The sequence below is a fragment of the Uloborus diversus genome, chromosome 7, assembly GCF_026930045.1.
Source record: "Uloborus diversus isolate 005 chromosome 7, Udiv.v.3.1, whole genome shotgun sequence".
NCBI classification, from domain to species: domain Eukaryota; kingdom Metazoa; phylum Arthropoda; class Arachnida; order Araneae; family Uloboridae; genus Uloborus; species Uloborus diversus.
Window position 1 is genome coordinate 64668714 of NC_072737.1, and position 20178 is coordinate 64688891.

At 36.4% G+C, this 20178-nt stretch overlaps 1 protein-coding gene across 1 annotated transcript in view; it reads right to left on the minus strand.

The window, feature by feature from the left end:
• Nucleotides 1-2553: 2553 nt before the first annotated feature.
• The window catches only part of LOC129225949 (ornithine aminotransferase, mitochondrial-like), a 45652-nt gene continuing 28027 nt past the window's right edge, over nt 2554-20178 (minus strand). Inside the window, exons 3-9 of the mRNA XM_054860501.1 lie at nt 17872-18096; nt 14052-14275; nt 13232-13404; nt 10950-11028; nt 9454-9567; nt 5249-5387; nt 2554-2795 (exon numbers count right to left, since the gene is read on the minus strand). Coding sequence (XP_054716476.1) covers nt 2635-2795; nt 5249-5387; nt 9454-9567; nt 10950-11028; nt 13232-13404; nt 14052-14275; nt 17872-18096 — 1115 coding nt within the window. The 3' untranslated portion in view covers nt 2554-2634. The remainder of the gene's footprint in view (nt 2796-5248; nt 5388-9453; nt 9568-10949; nt 11029-13231; nt 13405-14051; nt 14276-17871; nt 18097-20178) is intronic.

Sequence of the window (20178 nt, forward strand, 5' to 3'; positions counted from 1 at the left end):
ACAAGAACATTGTAGTATACAAAGACATAAAATAGATAAAGTGAAAAATAAAAGCGACTTACCACTGATGCCGGCAAATAACAAACGAGGAATAAATCGACTTGACTTAAAATGCAAAGCATTCCTAATGCCCCACACTAGATGGATTTTGATTCACTGACAACTTTTTCTTGGGTTTGTGTACTTGGTCATTCAGGATCCGTTTATGAACACACGTCCAATATGACAGATAGCACAATATGGGTACATAGGGTTTATTCGGAAGCAAGGATCGGTGGCCGCAGTGCCACCGCACGCGTTCTGAAACACTTCCGGTGGAACCGGTGACGTCAGCGAACCGCGTTCGGAAACGCTGCGGTCGCTCTCTGGCGGTCGAACCGGTAGCAACCTGTCACACCGCCGTCTCGACGCGATTAGCGAGATCACAAAGTGTATGTTGGCCAATCCGGTCGTGTTTCATGTTTTAATCGTAACGCGATCGACTTTCCCATCACGAAAGCCCTTAGGAGAAAACCGAAGGGTACCTTTTCTTCGCATCACCCACCACTCAGCGTTTAGTCCTTAGACTAAAAAAAACGAAGGGTACCGGATTCGATGCCAGCTGGTAGAAGATCTTCCACGTTTGTAAATGGTGACTGAGGCACGTCAAATAAGTCGTGGGCACAAAGCCTCCACGTGAATGGATACCTCTGGTGGTGCTGAACCAGGGATTTCTCGGTTTCTGGTCTGGATAAGAAAATAGAGCTGTCTTCAGGGTTCCATTCAACCGGTTAAACCACAAATAGTGTTTGGTACCGGGAGAAGGGCTAGTGTGATATATCTTTTCCGCCAATTTTGGCGAATGCCATTCCCGCAAGAATTTGACATCCAGTTTCACTACCAGATGGAGGCACCAGTGCTCTTACAATGCAAAACTGCACAAAGAATTTTACTTATCCAAGAGTATTCAAAGCTAAACGAATGCTCCTTGAATTTTTTTACATGGCGCATAATCAAACGAAATCGACGATGTCAATTTTCTACATTTTGAAAATCCACAAACTGGTGACACTTTCGAACCAGCGCCTATTAGTGTAAGAGGCCAACGCCAAGCCACAATACCACTCTCGGCAAAAGTAAACTGCAACGTTAACTATATTGTTTTTAAATCTTTTATACATAAAACTAAAAAACCTCACGTAGAGAGCTGTAAACAACTATAAAATGAAGTGAAATGCTTCCAAGTAATAACCAGTTTAATTTCCACAAACGTTCGTGGTCACAATGTCCTCCAAGTGAAACGACCTCTAGGGGTGCCAGACCAGAAAGTTATTCGGCTCCCGGCCTGGTTCTAAATTCTCAAACTGTCCATAGATGGCACCACCATCTATTTTGTTTTGTCTTCTGAAGGCAAGGCGTCTGGCACGTAGTCCTTCATAGTTTGAGGGCCAGAGGTCCCTTTGATAGTTGATAATTTCCACAAATCAAGGTTTCTTTAACAGTTTCTACCGGTACAATTTCGGCACTTTCTTTAAACTTTTTTTATTACTTCTACGTTTTAGTGAGCTGTGAGCAAAATCACTTCACAAAACGATTCCACTTTCATCCACAAACTAAGCCCAATTGCTTTAAATCACAATCCGTTGACAGGACTTGTTGCCGCAGTAGATTCGTTCCAAGAGTTTTTTTTTTTTTTTTTTTTTAAGTCTATTTAAAGAGGACGGTCGCACCACCTTCAAATGCTCTCAAGTGAATGGTTTTTTGAAACGATTTGTCTTTGACTGTCGTCGAAGGGCAGTTTGTTAGAGCTTTAATTGTATTCATACAACAAATGTTTCAGTTAAAACAGGAGAGAAAACCACTCTGAAGATTTGTTTGAAATTATTAGTAGAGTGGTAAAAATACAAATAAAATGTATATTTAAGAAACTGATTAATTGTAAGGCAAGTGTAAACGTGTATTAATGTGTTTTCAATGGTACATACTTGCTTTAAAACATAACTACTTAAAATATTTCAATGACATATTATAGACTTAAGATATGGTAAATAGAAAAAGGGCGGAATAGAAAGGACCACGTGAACATCAAGCACAATGCCCCCACTATGGTTCTTGATTGAGTCCTGAGAAGGTTTGACACTCCCCCCCCCCCCCGATCAATGCGAAATTTTCGATTTTTCCGAACTGGCGCATAACCTTGAAACTGCCGCCTTTATACCCCCATCTTTATTCAAGCTTTTATATCGAATTAAAAATATTAAAAAAACTATAGAAATTGGTTAGTTGAATTTGACATCCCCAGAGGTTGCCTTCCAGGACAATGGACCCGGCTTGCTCCCTCCTAGATCCGGCACTACCTTAAATACAGTTGGCTCTCTGTTTAACGACGCTCTATTTAACGACGTTCTATAACGACGGCTTTTCACGATCCCAGAGGGTCCACTATGGTGTTAACAGCATTCTATTTAAGGACGCTTTCTACTTAATGACGATTTTTCGCGGTCCCTTGAAAGTCGTTAAAGAGAAAGCCAACTGTAGTTGATAAACGCACCACACAATAAGACAAATCACGAGTTTGAGTAACAAATTTTTAGTATTAAAACAGTAACAAATACATCATTTTTTATAATACATCTGTGAACTCTGACTCATCATTTACAAACTATCTATGGTCTTTTTGATAATTTCGGCACAATTTTTCATTTCTTCACGGTTTATGACCAGTGGAGGGGCGAAGCGGATTATAGTTTGGTGAGTGGGTTTCGCAAGAAGGCCGTTATCACGCAACCGAAGGCACACGTCCCACGCATCATAGTCTGAAAGAGAAAATAAGAAATGTACAGTTGCGTATAGTCATTAAGAATTCCTGAAAAGAATGTAAGCAGGTTAGACTCAAAACCAAAACTGGATGCAAATGTGTTTCATTTTCAATTAGTTGCGTTACCCGACGTTGCGTTGTCTGCATCGAAAATAAAAGTTGCTTCAAGTGACGCATGTTCAACAATCTGGCTTAAATATTAAGAAACAAATAGTGTAAAATTGCCCCAACAACGTGCAACAAGTTAACATAATTTAATGATTATGGTAAGAACTATTTTATGACTCAAAATTTAAATTCAGAACTCTTTGGATTTTTTTTTTAATTCAACCAATTCAGTCATAGTTAATAGACATAAACATTCTGTTTCAACAGATTTTCTGGCTAAAATCTCACTAAGGGGGTTGGGGTACGCTCCTCATAGGAGGAGAGAATAAGCTTATGTGGACTCCTGAGTATGAAAGGACCTCTGAGCCAAATTTGGCAAAGATCAGAAGGCAATTGAAGTAGTGAGAAGCAAAGGGACGTCAGTGGACATTTTCAAGTTTTGAGTAAAACACGTTTCACGTTCCGGTCCTAGGTAGGCTTTTATTGATTTTTTTTCTTAATCATGCTGTATAGCAGCAACTAACAGGACTACTAGTACTATCTCTTGTAACAGTACAAATAGCAGGGAAGAGGTTCACCTACTATTTGTACTGTTTTTGTTTTATACTTACATCCCTTTTTCTCACTACCTCATTTGTGGATTTGTATGGGGAAAATCCCCCTATGTGAAATCCTGATCATCTAAAAACTATGTGTATTTGAAAAATACTCGTTGTAAAACTGGATTTATATAAAGGGCGCTCACATTATTCACACATATACTGGCTCATGGATAATGAACGAGTTTGTAAAATAAACTATCCTCACAGTGGCATAATATTTTCTTCGTATTTGTTTGGTCGAACGTCACTGGAAATAAAAGAGATGCAGCAATTGCACCTACTGTACGTACTAAAAATATCTCATAGTTAATAACAAAGCGTGTTCAGATCTGACGGAAATATAGAACTCTTGGAAATTTCCGAGGGAAGATGTTGTAGTTCCGGTGAAAGATCATATCATCGCCTCAGAGCAACAGTAAGAAATCTAATCCCAGAAATAACACTAAGATCTCCTACTGTTGCTCTGATGCGACGGTATCTGGTATTTATCAATCGCCATTTGCACGCTTCAGAGATGCAGAATAAGTATGAAGATATAAAAGAATTACTCCGAGTCATGACGGATACAAGGGAGGAGCGCGGGGGGCAATCTCCCCTCCCTTGAAGGACACCCCACCGGTAATATTTCGATATTGAAGTTTAAAACACGCAATTCATAAATTTTAGGTGTTGGGGAAAGGAAGTTGGGGTCCTCCCCTGTCTCCCGGAAATGTTTAGAATTTTCGAAATTTTTGTGATAATTTTTGTAAAACTGTGTACATACATCATACAGTTGAAGTAAGAAATAAAAATGAATCGCCTCCCCCTTAAAACTTTATGAATCCGCCATTGCTCCGAGTTGCATTTAAAGAGACTAGTGTCCACTTTGCCTAGTGAGTGGTGGTTGTTTTTCAGCAGGACCACTCCGGCTCGATCCTCGACATAGGAACTGTCTCCACGCTTAATGGAAATCCCAAGACTTCACTCCAATGTCAAGGGTTTGGCGACGCTTTCACGCGATACACGAAAAATCATATGTAAGGTAATCAGAAGTATAAGTGCAGTGAAAGGTGCAATGGATTAATCTGGTGTCTCAGACATCTTGGCTTCCATTGGACTTAAGACCAACCTTCCGAAGTACTGGCACAACAGTTAGGCGTTTTCTTACATTCCAGTAATGTCAATCTTGATTAAACAAAGGAGTGTGGTAGAATTTTAAGGAACAAAAAAAAAAAAAAAAAACTTAAGACAGTAAGAAAATTATGCTCAAAAAATAAATAAACCGAAGAAAGAAAACAAATGGTCATCCAACGTAAAAAAAATAATCGTGTAAGCCTTTCCAAGTAACTTATATGATGTGTTCATAGCGAAGGTGGTTTAAGTCTACCGTGTATAGTTTTGAGACAGTCGTGTTCATTAAAAATTTTATTAAAACTAGCTGATATCGTTCAAGACTCAAGACAACTGCTGCTATTAGTTTAAAAAACTGCAATAGTATGGACTTAGTTCATTTTGGCTCTGAAAACATACACCATTGACCAGTATTAGTCCACAGGAAAAAAAAATTCTTATAAACTTGAACTTGAGATACTTTACCTCTGAAGGCGTCATTATGCCTGCCCTATTTGCCATCACAACCAAAACTCTTATAAACATATGAGAAAATTTTGGCATCTTTCAGGGCAATTTTAATTAATTTTAACAGCAAATTATCTACAGTATTTTAGAAAATATCATTCGCAATTTTTATCTGGAAGCTTACTTTTGTGTATGACTATTGCATTCAACAGCCCCTTTCCTCGTACAATTTCAACCTTATCCTTTGGCAACTTATTCAGTTCTTCTCGCAAAAGATTCCCCATATCTTCTGCATTCTTGGCGAGATTCTCTTCCTCCAGGACCTGTATGGAAAAAAATAAATACATTCGTTAACGGAGGGAAAAAAAACGCTTTTTTATATATTTTTAAAGATGTTACAATTGAAAAACTAGGTGCGAGAAGTGGGCAGCTCCACTTTTTACAAACTTGAAGAAATTACAAAAAATCTTTTTGAAAAACCTTCTAAAAAGATTGTGTTTTTTCAATCTAATATTTTAGAGCTTGAGATAAAAATATTTGCAGAAGCGCAAAGTCAACAGGAATGAGTCAAAGTAAACATTAATAACTATTAATTTTCTTCGTATAAAACAAGATTAGTGATTACAATACCGGTATACCGAACAGCGGTATTTCGAACAATTTTGCAATTTTGTAATACCGGTATTTGCGAAGAAAAATACCGGTATTTTCGGTATTAACTGAAAATAATAGTTTTAAAGAGTTCTCAATTTAAATTATTAAATATCTACTTTTATTTTTACTGTACATTTCTTTTTAAACGATACAGAACCAGCATCAATCTATTGATGCAAAAATTTGGCTTGAGCAGAACGAACTAATAGAATACCATTAAATAAAAGAAGCGGAAAGATTTTAAAATGATATTTTCATTACTAGATGGTGAGATTAACCGCACTTTTCAGCGCTTTTTTTCACCGTGTTTTTATTTTTCGCATTTTCTTGATCACTCTTTTTCCTTTCTGTGAAAATAATTTCATGTGTAATTTCAAATGTATTTGTCCTGTGAAAAATTTATTCCAATCATCAATTGCAATAACACTTTGATGTCTATATTTTTTAAATATTGTCTCAACTGTACTGAATTTTTATAGAAACTTTTCTGGTTAGTATAACAAATGATAATTTGTTGTCACTGGCATTAGTTGTCTTATCTTGCTATTTAGCTTTATACTTGACAAGATAATATTTAGAAATTGCATATTACTTTGAAAATGTGCATGCAGTTAAGCTATAATCAACTGGAGCATATTTTCAGATGTTTACATAAGTAAATTGAAAAGAATTTTGAAAAGAAAACGAAATCGAATTAAAGAAACTAACAGATCATATTTGGCTAAGTTCGTCTTAAATTTCAAACCAAAGGGGTCATAAAAAGCAAATGTTCGCCTATTCTGATCCAGAGAAAATCATTCAAGATGTTCTTTATATTGTAAAATTATCGTCTCTCGAAGAAAATTTTCAACTAGCTATAAGTTCATTCAACAAATGAATAAAATAATAATAATGATAATACGCATAGTAAAAAAAGAAACACTCACACACAAAGGGATTTTTCCAAAAATAACACTCAACACACCAAATTTTTTGAAGATAAAGGACTTCAAGGCAATTAGAAGAGGCGTATTGCGCATGGTTAACTGTTCCACCAACTTGCGCGAATTTAGAAAACGTACGTATTTTCAACTGCAGGAAAGTTGTGCACTGAAATGAATTCCAAGCTTAGAGACAATTCCATAGATGCAGTATGTTTCTTACTATTGTTGATTTTCATTATGACATTTGTTCTTTCATTTCATATTTGTTCACAATGCGTTTTCCTAAGTAATGCGATTTTCGAACAACATTATTAACTGTGGCAACAAAACAATGTTTTTGGACTATTTTCTGAGGAATTTCAAGTACCAGTATTCCGATATCATGTTTGAAACGTGCTGATATGTGTATCACATGACTTCCTTTTACTCCAATTTAATGATAATAGTGCCTTGGAGTAAGCAAGGAAACACTGTAAATATTTTAACCCGTAGTTATTTGCGAACCGAAGCAAAAAAAACTTTTTACACAGATTAATTTCCCTATTATTGGCAATTTTAATGTGATTCAGTGGTTTACTTTCAAAATATCGTCAGTAATGGCAGAATCAAAACCAGATTTTCAAAAAAAAAAAAAACACCTCCAAATTTGTCGCAGTTAGTTGACAACAAAACTTGGCGACTAAAATCCTGGCGATATATCGCCAAGTGACCAAATTATCACCCCTTGAGTTTGCACCGAAATCAACAATGATTTCCCCCCAAAAAGGTGTAAAAGATCCCTTTTGGAGCATCCGAATGCAACCAAAGGAGGAGGTGCACAAAAAGACCCCACTAGGAGTCTACTTACCAAATTTCAATGTTCTACGCCATCCCGTTTTTGAGTTATGCGAGATACATACGCACATACATACAAACGAACGGACGTCACGAGGAAACTCGTAATTAATACGGGGATCGTCAAAATGGATATTTTGGGTGTCTGTATGTTCTTAGGCATATATGCACGTGTGGTCGGGTCGAAAATAAACCTCAACATTCATTCGAGGGTGAGCAAAATGAAAATTAATGTCGATTTTTGAGTGAAATTTTTTTCGCGAATACAATACTTCTACTACGTAAAGGGAAGTAAAAATACCGAATACCCGGTATTGAGTTCTCGGTCCGGTATTGCATTCCCCATAAAAGATAAAAAAATTTTACCCAGGTCTTGAACATGAACCCTACAATTACAAGTCAAAGCTCTTAAACACAGTACCTCCAATTCATACAGTGAGCCTCTGATAAAATGAGCTACAACCACTATGTTCACCTCTTTTTGGAATAATTAGGGTGGTCAGTACTGAGTGAGTTGGGTTACTTCCCACGGTGTTATGCAAAAATATTCCAACTCAAATCCGCGCCAATAACGCGATTCTTTTTCACTGAAATCCCAAAAAGAGGTAAACATTGTCAAGGTTATAACTCAAATAAACTGAGCCGCACTATACTTTCGAGAACGATTGCGTTTGCTTTGAAAAAACTAGCTAAACACTTCAAACCTTGATCCATAGATTCCAAGGTTTGCAGTAGTACGTATTTTGAATGGCATCTCATGTTTTCGATCCGATCTTCAAATGGTTTCAATCTCAATAACAGCTTGACAGTTTTAAATTTCTAATGTGAGAACAGGTAAATTCGACGTCATTCTCAGAGCAGTTACTGACTGAATTTGTGGACGGATTTGAAGGATAGTGGCGTAAGTCACAAATTTTACAATTCGAGTGAGTATGGATTTCAGCAGGGCCGACGATAGGTCATGTCAGCCTAGTCGAAAACTATTAGGGATCTGGAACTTGGAAGGGCCCGGCTCGGAATCTGAGTAGTTTTATAAGTTTCATGGATTTACGGCGATTAAATTGACAAGGGTCCCAATTTAGCTCTCGGTGGTCCTGGATTTCAATTCCTCTTTAGCTTCTGTATTAAATGTACGAGTTGCGCAAAAGAAAAAAAAAGGAAATGAAATATATTGACTAATAGAAGCGCTCAAATTAGAAAGCAAAAAAATCCAATTGTTGATTCCTTAGAGCAGGAATTAGTAAATGGAGGGAGCAAGTCCAATCATTTTCTTAGCAAAAGCCGAGGCAAAGACTCCAAGTCACCTGACCCAACAACTACGAACGATTGACACGTTTTGCATAAAACTAGCGACAGAAACCTGATTTCATCCAATGCTTTGCTTTAAAATCTATCATGTGACTTGAGGTCTTTCCTTCACAAATGAGTCTTCACTCCCTCCAATTTATCTTTTCTCAATGGCTAATTCCAAGTGACTGGCAAGTTTTAAGGAACAAAAAGATCTCTCTCTCCTTTTTAACTTTTTCCAAAAAAAAAAAGGGGGGGAGGGGAATTAGTTCATATCCTTTTTATGATAAGCAGGGATGTGCACAGAAATTTTGGGGACCGTCACAAATGACTTTTACTGCCCCTCCCCCCTCCATTTTGTTTATTCCTACGTCTTTCCATATATTTCACCAATCTTGGGTCCTCTTCAGGCTCGGGCCAATAGGTGTCCCTTCTCCCGCCCCCCCCCCCCCTGTGCACGCCCCTGATGATAACATAAGTGTAATACGCTTACAGTTTTGGGTCGTATTTTTCCAAAACAGCTGTCCTATACTAATACTTTAAAGCAAACATTTATCATTTACTTGAACATTATTGCACTAGTAAGGTTTAATGATATCGGCTTTTCACTTCCGAAAACTTTTCTCCTTTATTGGCTCCATACAAGCGCAATATAGCGAAGCCCTCGCTATCATTGAAGTACAGGACTTACCTCCAAGGCGGCAATGGCAACTTTTGCTGCCAAAGGGTTTCCTCCATAGGTGGATCCATGCTCCCCAGGTGCGATGACCAGCATCACATCGTCATTTGCTAAAACAGCTGATACCTATTTAGGATGTAAACATGTCCAAAATGAGTAAACATAGTCTTATAACTATATAAAAAACTGGCCAATTGTATTGCTACTTAATCAGATTAAACAGTAGTCTTCAAAATATAAATGCTGTTAAAATTATAAAACTAGTTGGCCTAAGCGAAGCATTCGCGCCCGACAGAGGGAATTAAAAAACCAAGCTTTTAAAGTAATTTTTTGATAAATAGCTAAAATGTGACTTGCTTTTTTTTTGCTGATTGCGGTGAAAAAGTCTTTAATAGGAAGTTTTGCTTTTGAAGTTTAATGAGTTATGAAGAAAATATGGTGTACCAAAAAAAAACCTTTGATACTGCGATTTGCAATATTGAAATAAAGGTCTTTTTCTGATTTCAATGCAACACCAGAGCAAAACTGATTGATGATTCTGCCTTGCAATGAGTTAAGATTATAACATTCATGGTAACTGGAATCAGAATTCAGCTTTGTCTGTGTGTGGGCATGTAGGCTATAGACTATGGTTTCCAACAGGAATGCACTCAAAACCTTTAACTTACAAAAAATGCTAAATGTCCATTTATTTAATCCCAGTAAACCAAACTGCACTGGACCCATAGCATGTGTTTTCATAAAGCGCATCATTTTTTGAGCAAAAATGCTTTCTCGTCCCATACGAGTGAAGCTTTGTTAAGACGCATTGGACTATTTTAGGGAACACTTTTGGGTATCAAACGATAATTGCTGATTGAGATCAAACTTTGTTGTGCTCTACAATTGGTGTACAGAATTCGAGCAAACCACTAATTCAAGTAACAAAAGTAGTCCTTTCAAAAAAAGAGCAAAAGTTTTCTATGACATTAAAATTAAATTTTTAGTCAATCCCAGGACCTCGCAGAATTGGGTGAAAAACATCCAAACTTATGGATGAAAAAAATCCGGGAAAAGTTTTTGTGTCTTTCCATCCATAAGCTCACTTCTCATGCATTAAAAAATAGCTCCTTGTAAACCCAAAACTCGTGTCAGACGTTTCTTACACATTTGTGCACTTTAACGCTGTATTGTTATATGTAACTTTTCAGCACAAAGGTATTTCTTAGAATCAAAATGTTTAATTCGGTATGTGAAAATTTTAGAGCAGGAATTATAATGGAGGGAGCAAGTTTAATCATTGGATTAGCAAAAACTGACCCGAAGACCCCAAATCACGTGCCTCAACAACGACGAATGGTTGGCACGTTTTGCGTGAAACAAGCGAAAGAAATCTGATTTCTTTCACAATGCTTAGCTTTAAAATCTATCGCGTGACTTGAGAACTTTGGTTCACGAAAGAAAGACTTCACTCCCCCTATTTTAGCTCTTCTCAATGGTGAAGACACTGTACTTTTCCTGTTTCTTACCGGATAAACGCCTCCAGATAATGCTTTACCCAGCATCAGAATGTCGGGCTTGACATTTTCATGATCTACACACAACATTCTGAAAAGGAAAAAAAAAATGCTGTATGACATATTTTTCATAAAAAATTTCGTAATATTGAATGTAACAATAAAAGCAAAGGTAAAAGCCTCGATTTACGTGCTATATCGTATTTCCCAAGTCGAAATTGGACTCATTATGTGTGTAGTATTAGTCAACATACCCAAAATTAAATAAAGTTTGTGCCCCTGATTTTGGCATCTTACAGTAGAGAGTAAACGGTATTGTTATACATACAATTTTTAACTTTGATGCCAAAAACCTCGCAACGCTCTAATCAAAAGTTAGGTTGAAAAAAATATATAAGGTCAGCATGCTTAATAAGTGTTAAAAACAATTTAACGAATTTGCACAATTAGTCGGTTTTTGATTTGATTTCTTGGCGCTGAAACGTTTTTACTTCCCTTTACAAAAAATGAAGTATTGTATTCGCGAAAAAATTTTCACTCAAAAATCAACCTTAATTTCCATTTTACTCACCCCCGAATGAATAGAGTTTTTTTTTCGACTCGACCAGATGTGGATAAGTGCCTAAGAACGTATAGACACGCGAAATATCCGTAATGACGATTCCCGAGTTAACTACAACGATTTTTCTCGTGACATCTGTATGTACGTATGCATGTACGTACGTATGTATGTCGCATAACTCAAGAACGGTAAGTCCTAAAAAGTTGAAATTTGGTACGTAGACTCCTAGTGGGGTCTAGTTGTGCACCTCCCCTTTTAGTTGTATTCAGGTGTTTCTAAAGGGGTCTTTTGCCCCTTTTTGGGGGAAAATCATTGTAATCATTTGGGGGGTAATCATTGTCTCGATGTAAACTCAAGTTCTGTTACAATTTGGTGGACACTTGGCGATATATCGCCATTTTGGTCGCCAAGTTTTGTCGCCAACTTGGCGACAAATTTGGTGATTTTTTTAAAATCTTTTTCAATTCGGCCACTGTTGGTGATATTTAGAGAATAAACTATTGAATCACATTGACATCGCCAGTAATGGGGAAATGACATTAAATAGGAGTTAAAGGAAATCATGTGATGCACATATCAGCTCGTTTTTTGTCTTTCTATTGGGGCTGCGTGAAGCGTCTATACCTTTCGCAATTCTAGTGCGATCCACTTATACGGCATCCAGTCTTTCATGTGTCATCCGTGAGGAGCAGATGGCAATGGCACAGATAGTTTTAACGCTCATTTTCCTCCAGATGGAGGCACAGGGCTCTCTTCGATGCAAAACTTCACTAGAGATTAAATTTTGCCGAGGACATTCAAACCCATGGGATCTTTTACGTGCCGCATATTCATACGGCATGGGTGCAGGAACAAAAATAGGCCCTTTTCTGTAGCCCGTATTGTAGTACAGTTGCTAAAATCCAATAAAATTTACAGAGGGATACCTAAAGCAACTTTCAGAGGCAATATTAACATTAGCCTCGTACAACCAAAAACCTTGGATGCGGCCAATAACTGTCACACTATTAGAAAAACTATAGTAATTGGTTCCTTACAATGGTAACGTCGGCGTAACGTGAATTTCGCTAAGTATCACTAATATCGGCAAAATCTCCGAACTGACATGGAAGTTGACATCTCATTTTTGTCACCATTTTTTTTTTTGCTAACTCCCATGTGGCGAGAAAAAATTTGGGATCTAAAAATTTGGCGATTTATTGCCAATTGCCAAGTGGTACCAGGTTTACAACTAGTTCTGCTTTTTTGCTCTTACTGCTCCTTTAAATGTTTGTTAGATGAAGTAGGATAAGGAATGATAGCGCAACGTGACACATAGCGGTACTGTCCTCTGCTGGCCGCTGCAAAGACAAGATATAATTCCGGCTAAAATGACTTTTCGGAGGCATAGTTTCTTGAATTTAGCCTTTTACTTTCTGAAATCCTAATTAAAATCAATGTATTAATCAAAATCTGTATCCGCTGAAAAAACCAAAGTGAACTTTCATTTTTGTATAAATTTCCTGTGTGCTGAAGCATTTACGGAATAGTAATGAAAGAAGCAAAAAACACTTGCACACTGACCCTTGTTTAAATGAACAAAATCGCCCCTTCAGCGAGGAAACTGTGCATGTTCTGAATGTTGGCGATAATATAGCAACCATTTATGTTGACCTTCGCTATTCCTTCAAGTGTAACAGCGTATACATAAAATTTTAACTTTATGTTCTCAAATACAGTAAATTTAACTTACTTTCCAGTACGACACAGTCCTGTCTGTACTTCATCGGCTATCCACAGAACATTGTATTTGTCGCATAACTCCCTGACCTTCTTCAAGTATCCTGCGTCAGGAACAACGACACCAGCTTCACCTTGAATAGGTTCCACCATGAAAGCACAAACCTCCGGATCTTTTAACATTTCCTAGAGAAACAACATAATCTTATATACAGAATAGAGGAGTTAAAAAAAAGGATGTTTTTGACTATTCAGAAACCACTGGTTGATATTTGTCTCAAGAGAAGCATTGGCATTCTGTGTTTTATTGCCTAGTAGCTTCAACTATAACTTTTTTCACACATGTTCATTAACTCTTTATTTTATATTGGTTGCATACAGGAGAAACCGAAAGATTGCTCTGCTCCAGGATCCATTATATATAAGGTCGCGACTTACGCATCATATCAGCAGGGGTGTCCATCTGGAGGGGAGGGGTCATGGCGCAGACTGCGCCATTGAAATTTTAGGAGAGGGAGTGTTTTGAGGGGTATTTTTCTTATTTTTTAAGGGGCTCTTGCTTTTGGGGTTTTTTACAATATTTAGGGGGTGCGCCCTCGCTCTTAGGGGGGATAGGCACCCCTGCATATCAGAGATTTGAGAAGCACTTTCTGTGGAAGTGTTCTTTTTGTTGTCAGTTACATATTTTATAAAATACTAGAACGTTTGATAGTTACTTTGTGCGTCATATGTGACTCTCAAGTACATTTTCGTTAGAGGCTACTGGCTACATCTATAACTTTCCTTTGTGCTTCAGTTATTTTAAAAATATATAAACTAAATTGATTACCAACCTCCAAAGCAGGAATATCATTGTAGGGAACTATGCGGAAGCCTGGAATAAATGGTCCGAACCCGCTATAACATGAGGGATCTGTTGAACTTGAAACAGCTGCTAAAGTACGTCCCCAAAAGTTTCCTTCGGCAAAGATTATTTTGCCTTTATCTTTCTCAATGCCTTTGACACTGTACCCCCACTTTCTCGCAATTTTACATGCGGTTTCACCAGCCTCAACTCCTGAAAAGGAAATATTGCTCGAGTAAAAAGTCTCTCTAAGCATTGATAAACTAAAAAGTTGGTAATAATTATAGAAAGTTAAAATCGACCAGATTGATTGCTTACACATTAAAACACATTCAACTTATCAGAAAGGATATTAACACAACCTAGTTTACGGATTATAGATTGTAATTCAAAAGAAAGTGTCCATTTCAGCAGCCGGAAAAGGGTCGGTTTTGCTACCGTTCAGCAAGTAGAAATGTGGTTATGCTTGCAAGCAGCATCCTAGCAATGGCTGCCAGCTGAAATGCCACTATGCTGCAAGCAGAATTGAGGTCATGAAACTATCGCATTTGTGAATGTTCTGCAAGCGCAATTGTAACCATGCGGCAAACATAATTGTAGCAATGGTTGCAAGCAGAATGGTCCACGTGGGCCTCGAATGGTCGCCATGCTGCAGCGGAATCGTGGTCAGAAACAATTGCGAACATCCTGAAAGCAGAAAGGTAATTATGCGGCAGACAGAATTGCAACTGTTCTGCAAGCGGAACTGCAATTCATCAAACGAAAATTCAAAAGGGCTGCCAGCTGGTATTTGGCAACCTTATGAAATTTACGTTGATGAGCTTGGAAAACTGAACGCCTAACACAAAATGCCCGACTCTTATTAGCTCTTAGTTGCCTACTAGCACTCGGCAACCCAAAGTTAGCATAAGTGGATAAAAATCTACAATGGATATAAATATAACTACAGTCGACTCCCGCTACAACGCGATTCGACTTACGCGAAAGGCTACAACGCGAATTTTTCCCGAGTAACGAATTTTAGAGCTAACGCGAATTTTTCGTCCACAACACGATTCATTTTGGAAGGAAGTTTCTGCTTCGTTATTGTCTACAAAATATTGATTTCGTAAATGTTATTACATCCCTTTAAGCATCACTGACATCGAAAGTTCTCACACCAAACTAATCTACGCATCGCGTTGTTAGTGCATCAAAAAACCATTCAGCATCTTTCATTTATTAATTTTTTTCATTCTAAATATTAAAGTTCATGAAATTTCAGGCATCTCAGTGGCACATTTATCAAAAGTTTGTAAAGATGGAAAGAAAAAGAAAGTTTCTGACTTAAAAAAAACGAGCTGATGTGTGCATCACATGACTTCCTTTTACTCCAATTTAATGTCATTTCCCCATTATTCGCTATTTTAATGTGATTCAATATTTATTCTCTAAATATCACCAACAATGGCCAAATTGAAACCAAAAAAAAAAAAAAAACCTCCGCCAAATTTGTCGCCAAGTTGGCGACAAAACTTGGCGACCAAAAGACTGGCGATATATCGCCAAGTGTCCGACAAATTATAACGCCACTTGAGTTTACATCGAAATTAACAATGATTTCCCCCCAAAAAGGTGCAAAAGACCCCCTTAGGAACATCCGAAAGCAACCAAAAGGGGAGGTGCACAACTAGACCCCACTACGAGTCTATGTACCAAATTTCAACTTTCTAGGACATACCATTTTTGAGTTATGCGAGATACATACGCACATACGCACATACATACAGACGTCACGAGAAAAGTCGTTGTAATTACCTCGGTGATGGTCAAAATGGATATTTCGCGTGTCTATACATTCTTAGGCACTTTTCCGCATGTGGTCGAATCGAAAAAAAAACTCAGCATTCATTTGGGGGTGAGCAAAATGGAAATTAAGGGCGATTTTTGAGTGAAAATTTTTTCGCGAATACAATACTTCCTTTTTTGTAAAAGGAAGTAAAAAAGCTAAGATTCTCGATATGCTTGAACAACTACAAAGCGTCCACAGTAGCACGACATTAATATGAGTGAATCTTCCATTCGTACAATTAAAAGTCAAAACAAAAAGATATCCGTAAAAGTTCTGAACTTAGTTTCAATGTTGAAGCTTGCAGAGCAGTCTAGCAAAGTAGATATTATTAAAATAGAAGCTGCTCTTGCATTGTAGATTAAAGAGATAAGAAAGAGGGGCTGTCGCCCCAAATTGAAACGTTATAAAAGAAAAGGCAAAGCAACCGTATTTAAAAAGGCATTGGATAAGAATAACGATCTGATCCATGGAGCATATATCATTATCTTTATTTTTTAACTCATAAATATTATTACTGTATCTACTGTACAGTACTATTATAGTGCAGCATTTTATTAGTACATACTTTGCGTACCGTGTTTTATTTTATGTCTATCCCTCCTATTGATCATTCATTTTGTGCATCTTAAAATATTTCATGTTGAATGAAAGTTTTTTTTTATTTTTTAAATACAGTAGAAGTTCAGTTCTTTAAGAAACTGTAGTGTATAGTAAGGAATGTTTTAAAGCAGTTTGAGCGGTGTTTATAAATGTCTAAACGAATTTGGTAGGCTTTTAAAAAATTGGTATACATATATTTTTCCACAACGCGAAATTTCGACTTGCGCGAGGAGTCTTGGAACGCATCCCTCGCGTAAGTTGGGACTCGACTGTATATCAAGACTAATTCGTGTAAACAAACTATGAAAAGAAATGCTGCATATGGAAATAAAATTCAAATCGAGATGAAAAAATATATATTTAGAAATTAGAAAATATGTTACAGAAGAACACAATGTCATTATACTGATCTCCACATCGGTTTTTCCCTTTGGAAAATTTCTATAAGACTAAGTACTTTGAAATATGGTAAAATATAGTAAATGGCATAGAATTTTTAATAAATGAATTTTGCTACAATACATTGTTTCAGAAATTTTTTGAACGAAGAATTATTATGAAAAAGAACCGAATGAATAGTCTGTCTACTTGTTTGTTCACAACAGGTGATATTAGAAGTCAAAAATTATACACATGATGAGAGCGTCAACCGTTACCTATAAAATAAACGTAAAAATAGTACCTTCATTACTAACACACAAGTGAAGAAAAAGAGTTTAAATCTTTCAAAATTGTTTAAAAAGTAAAACCGAGGGCAAAAATATGATGCAATGGAGCACATAAGACTATCAATAACAGCTAGATGCTTGACCAAGCACTTGAATGCTTGAAGATGAGTTTACCCAAATGATTAAATCACTGTGCCGTTATTTCTTTTTGGAAAAACTTTATTTTCGTTGTAGAAGAATTAGGAATTGTAAAGTTTTACGCCAAGTAGAACTTATCCACCTATCGTAGCAGTTGAAGTTAGTTATTGCTAGTTCATTCATCAACTGATATACTTATAATCAAACTTTTGAAAACGTTAAGAACAAGGCCTAACACAAATATTTTGTTCTTCAGCCATGATATCGTCTTGTTGTCTACTGTAGCCTCTCCTTGCTCAATGAATTTTGCGAAAGTGATCCGTTGAGTTATTCAAACACCAATCAAAGTTTCAAACGGAGCCCCATATACCTCCTCCTCTCTCCTTCAAGGAATTTAATCCATTAACAACAAAAATAATGAAATAATACGCTGATGAATGTTCGATGGTTATGTCTGTTACGAGAAAATCTTCCTTGAAATGAAGTGCAGCGAGAAACTAAGAAATGTAAGTGAACTTTTGAAAGTTTTGAATAAAACATTTGCAAATTTCGAACCCTGAAAGATCACTTACCGGTATTCATAGGCAGGACTTTGTCATATCCAAACTTCTTCGTTATATACTCTTCGAACTCTCCCAAAGCAGATGCGTAGAAAGCACGTGACGTTAAAGTCACTAGTTTCGACTGTAAATATAAAGCTTCAAGAATCTTCGGGTGACAATGACCTTGGTTGACAGCACTGTAGGCACTCAAGAAATCGTAATACTTTTTACCTTCGACATCCCAGACATGAACTCCTAGATTAGTGCGAAGGGGGGAAAAAAGAAAATTTTTACATTTATTGCATTATAATACAGAAAATCAGATGATCCATTACTATCTGCCAACATCAAATGAGTAAATATTAATGTTACAACCAATGGCGAGTCCAATATTTGAACTAACAAACTTTTGTTGCAAATCAAAGTCGTTTTTCTGTCGCATGCGTTCTACGATGATAAAACAGCCTACAGAAAACATTTTAAGCAAGTGCATGGATCTAAAGGACTCTATATCTGCCACCATTATCCCAAGTGGATAAAACGTATTTTTTTACAGAAGCTTTTTTATGTGTTACAGAGTGATAGTAAAGACATTTTGGAAAGACCAAAACAGTTTAAAAGCCGTTAAATTCAGATCTATACTTCCATTAGTTAACTATTTTTTGCTTGAATTACTTCAGCACCTTAACATCATGAAATACAGAAAAAAAAAAAAAAATTCGACAGTCTGCATGCTCTGAAATCAAGGTGACCATGTTATTAGAAATGCATCGTGATGTAAACCCATTGGAAGTCAGAAAATGACTTGAATGGCGAACTTGCCACTCGGTTTTTCACCAACTTACCAGAAATTTAGTGGAAGGTCATTGAGAAGTCATTGTACCCTTCAAAAGATCGCATTTGCTCACACGGAGCTGTCTGACCAGTTGTTACGATGATTCGTCCTTCAAATCTACGTAAAAAGTTGAATCCCGGGAAATATTTCTAATTTCCATCATCTAATTTGTTAATTTCTTTTGAACAAAAGATAATAGAAAGGAATCTTTATCGCTTGCGCAAAAAAATAGTCTCAAAATTTCAAAATTTTCCTGCGGCTGTTAAGGTACGTATACTAATTGAAGAAGTGTTATGTCTTAGAACATGTTTCACTCTCGATCAAATGATTAATTCTGCAAAAGTTTTCCAAATCTAATAAAATCTTATGCAAAAAAAAAAAACTTTTTAAGAGAGAGTAGCATTTTTTAAAAGTGGACAAAAGTTTAATACTTACAATCTGTATACGAAATTTTTATGATTTATGATGAAAAAAAAATGTCTGGCGCATATATGCTAAGGAAATTCTGTAGAACTTACTCTTATTGTGATCAGAGCAAAAATATTCATAATATTTTACTATGTGTGTGTGTATACTGACGATTTATTTGACCTGGTGGTGATGAAATAGCTACATTTTCATTTTTTCAGATTCGCTTGTTCAAATTCGTATAAAACAAGAAGTTCTGTCTAGAACTAGACGAGCCTACTTTCCCGTATACCCATACTACTTTCTAGTACCTGATCAATCTTCTCAAAAATAGCTAAAACCGCAAATTTTTTCGAACATATTTTTAAAATACTTTAAGCTGATTTCTAGGAATAAAATATTCCCCACTCATCTAAAAAAAAATTTATGCGTAAAAAAAAAAAACGAACAAATAAAATAGCAGAACTTTTAAACAAAGCAGCTAATACACTTTTTTCCATTAAAAAAAATCTTTAACAGCTTTCAAAACGAAAAAATAATAGTTAAAATTAGTAAGCTCATTAAAATAAATACATGATATAAAAAAAAATCGTTTCTTTTTCCCCTGTTGCCAAAAACATTTTTTAAATGAATTAATGCACTTACCAAAATAAATGAAAACAATAAAATGTCAACTTGAAGAAATAATTTTCTTTGTCAAAAAAAAAAATCGTCTGCGCATATCTTTATGTAGAAACATAAATGACTTCGAGTTTATTCGCCAAAAACTGAGTACCTAAATTGAAACTTTAGCGTAAAAATAAAAACAAGTCATATCAACAATAATAATTTCACAGTTAAAACCATAGCTGAGGAGTCGGAGTCAATCTCATTTTGAGATAAAGGAGTCGGAGTCGAATATTTAAAATCGGAGTCAGTCATTTGTCCTCCGTGTATAATGTTTTGCCAAAACTACGAAGTCAGAGTCGAAGTCGGGGAGTCGGAGTCCGATTAATTGTCGGGCACAGAAGTCGGAGTCGGAGTCAAGTGCCCCTAAATTCTCGGAGTCGAACTCTGGAGTTTAGCGTCAAGAGTTATTTCCAACAAAATTTGTT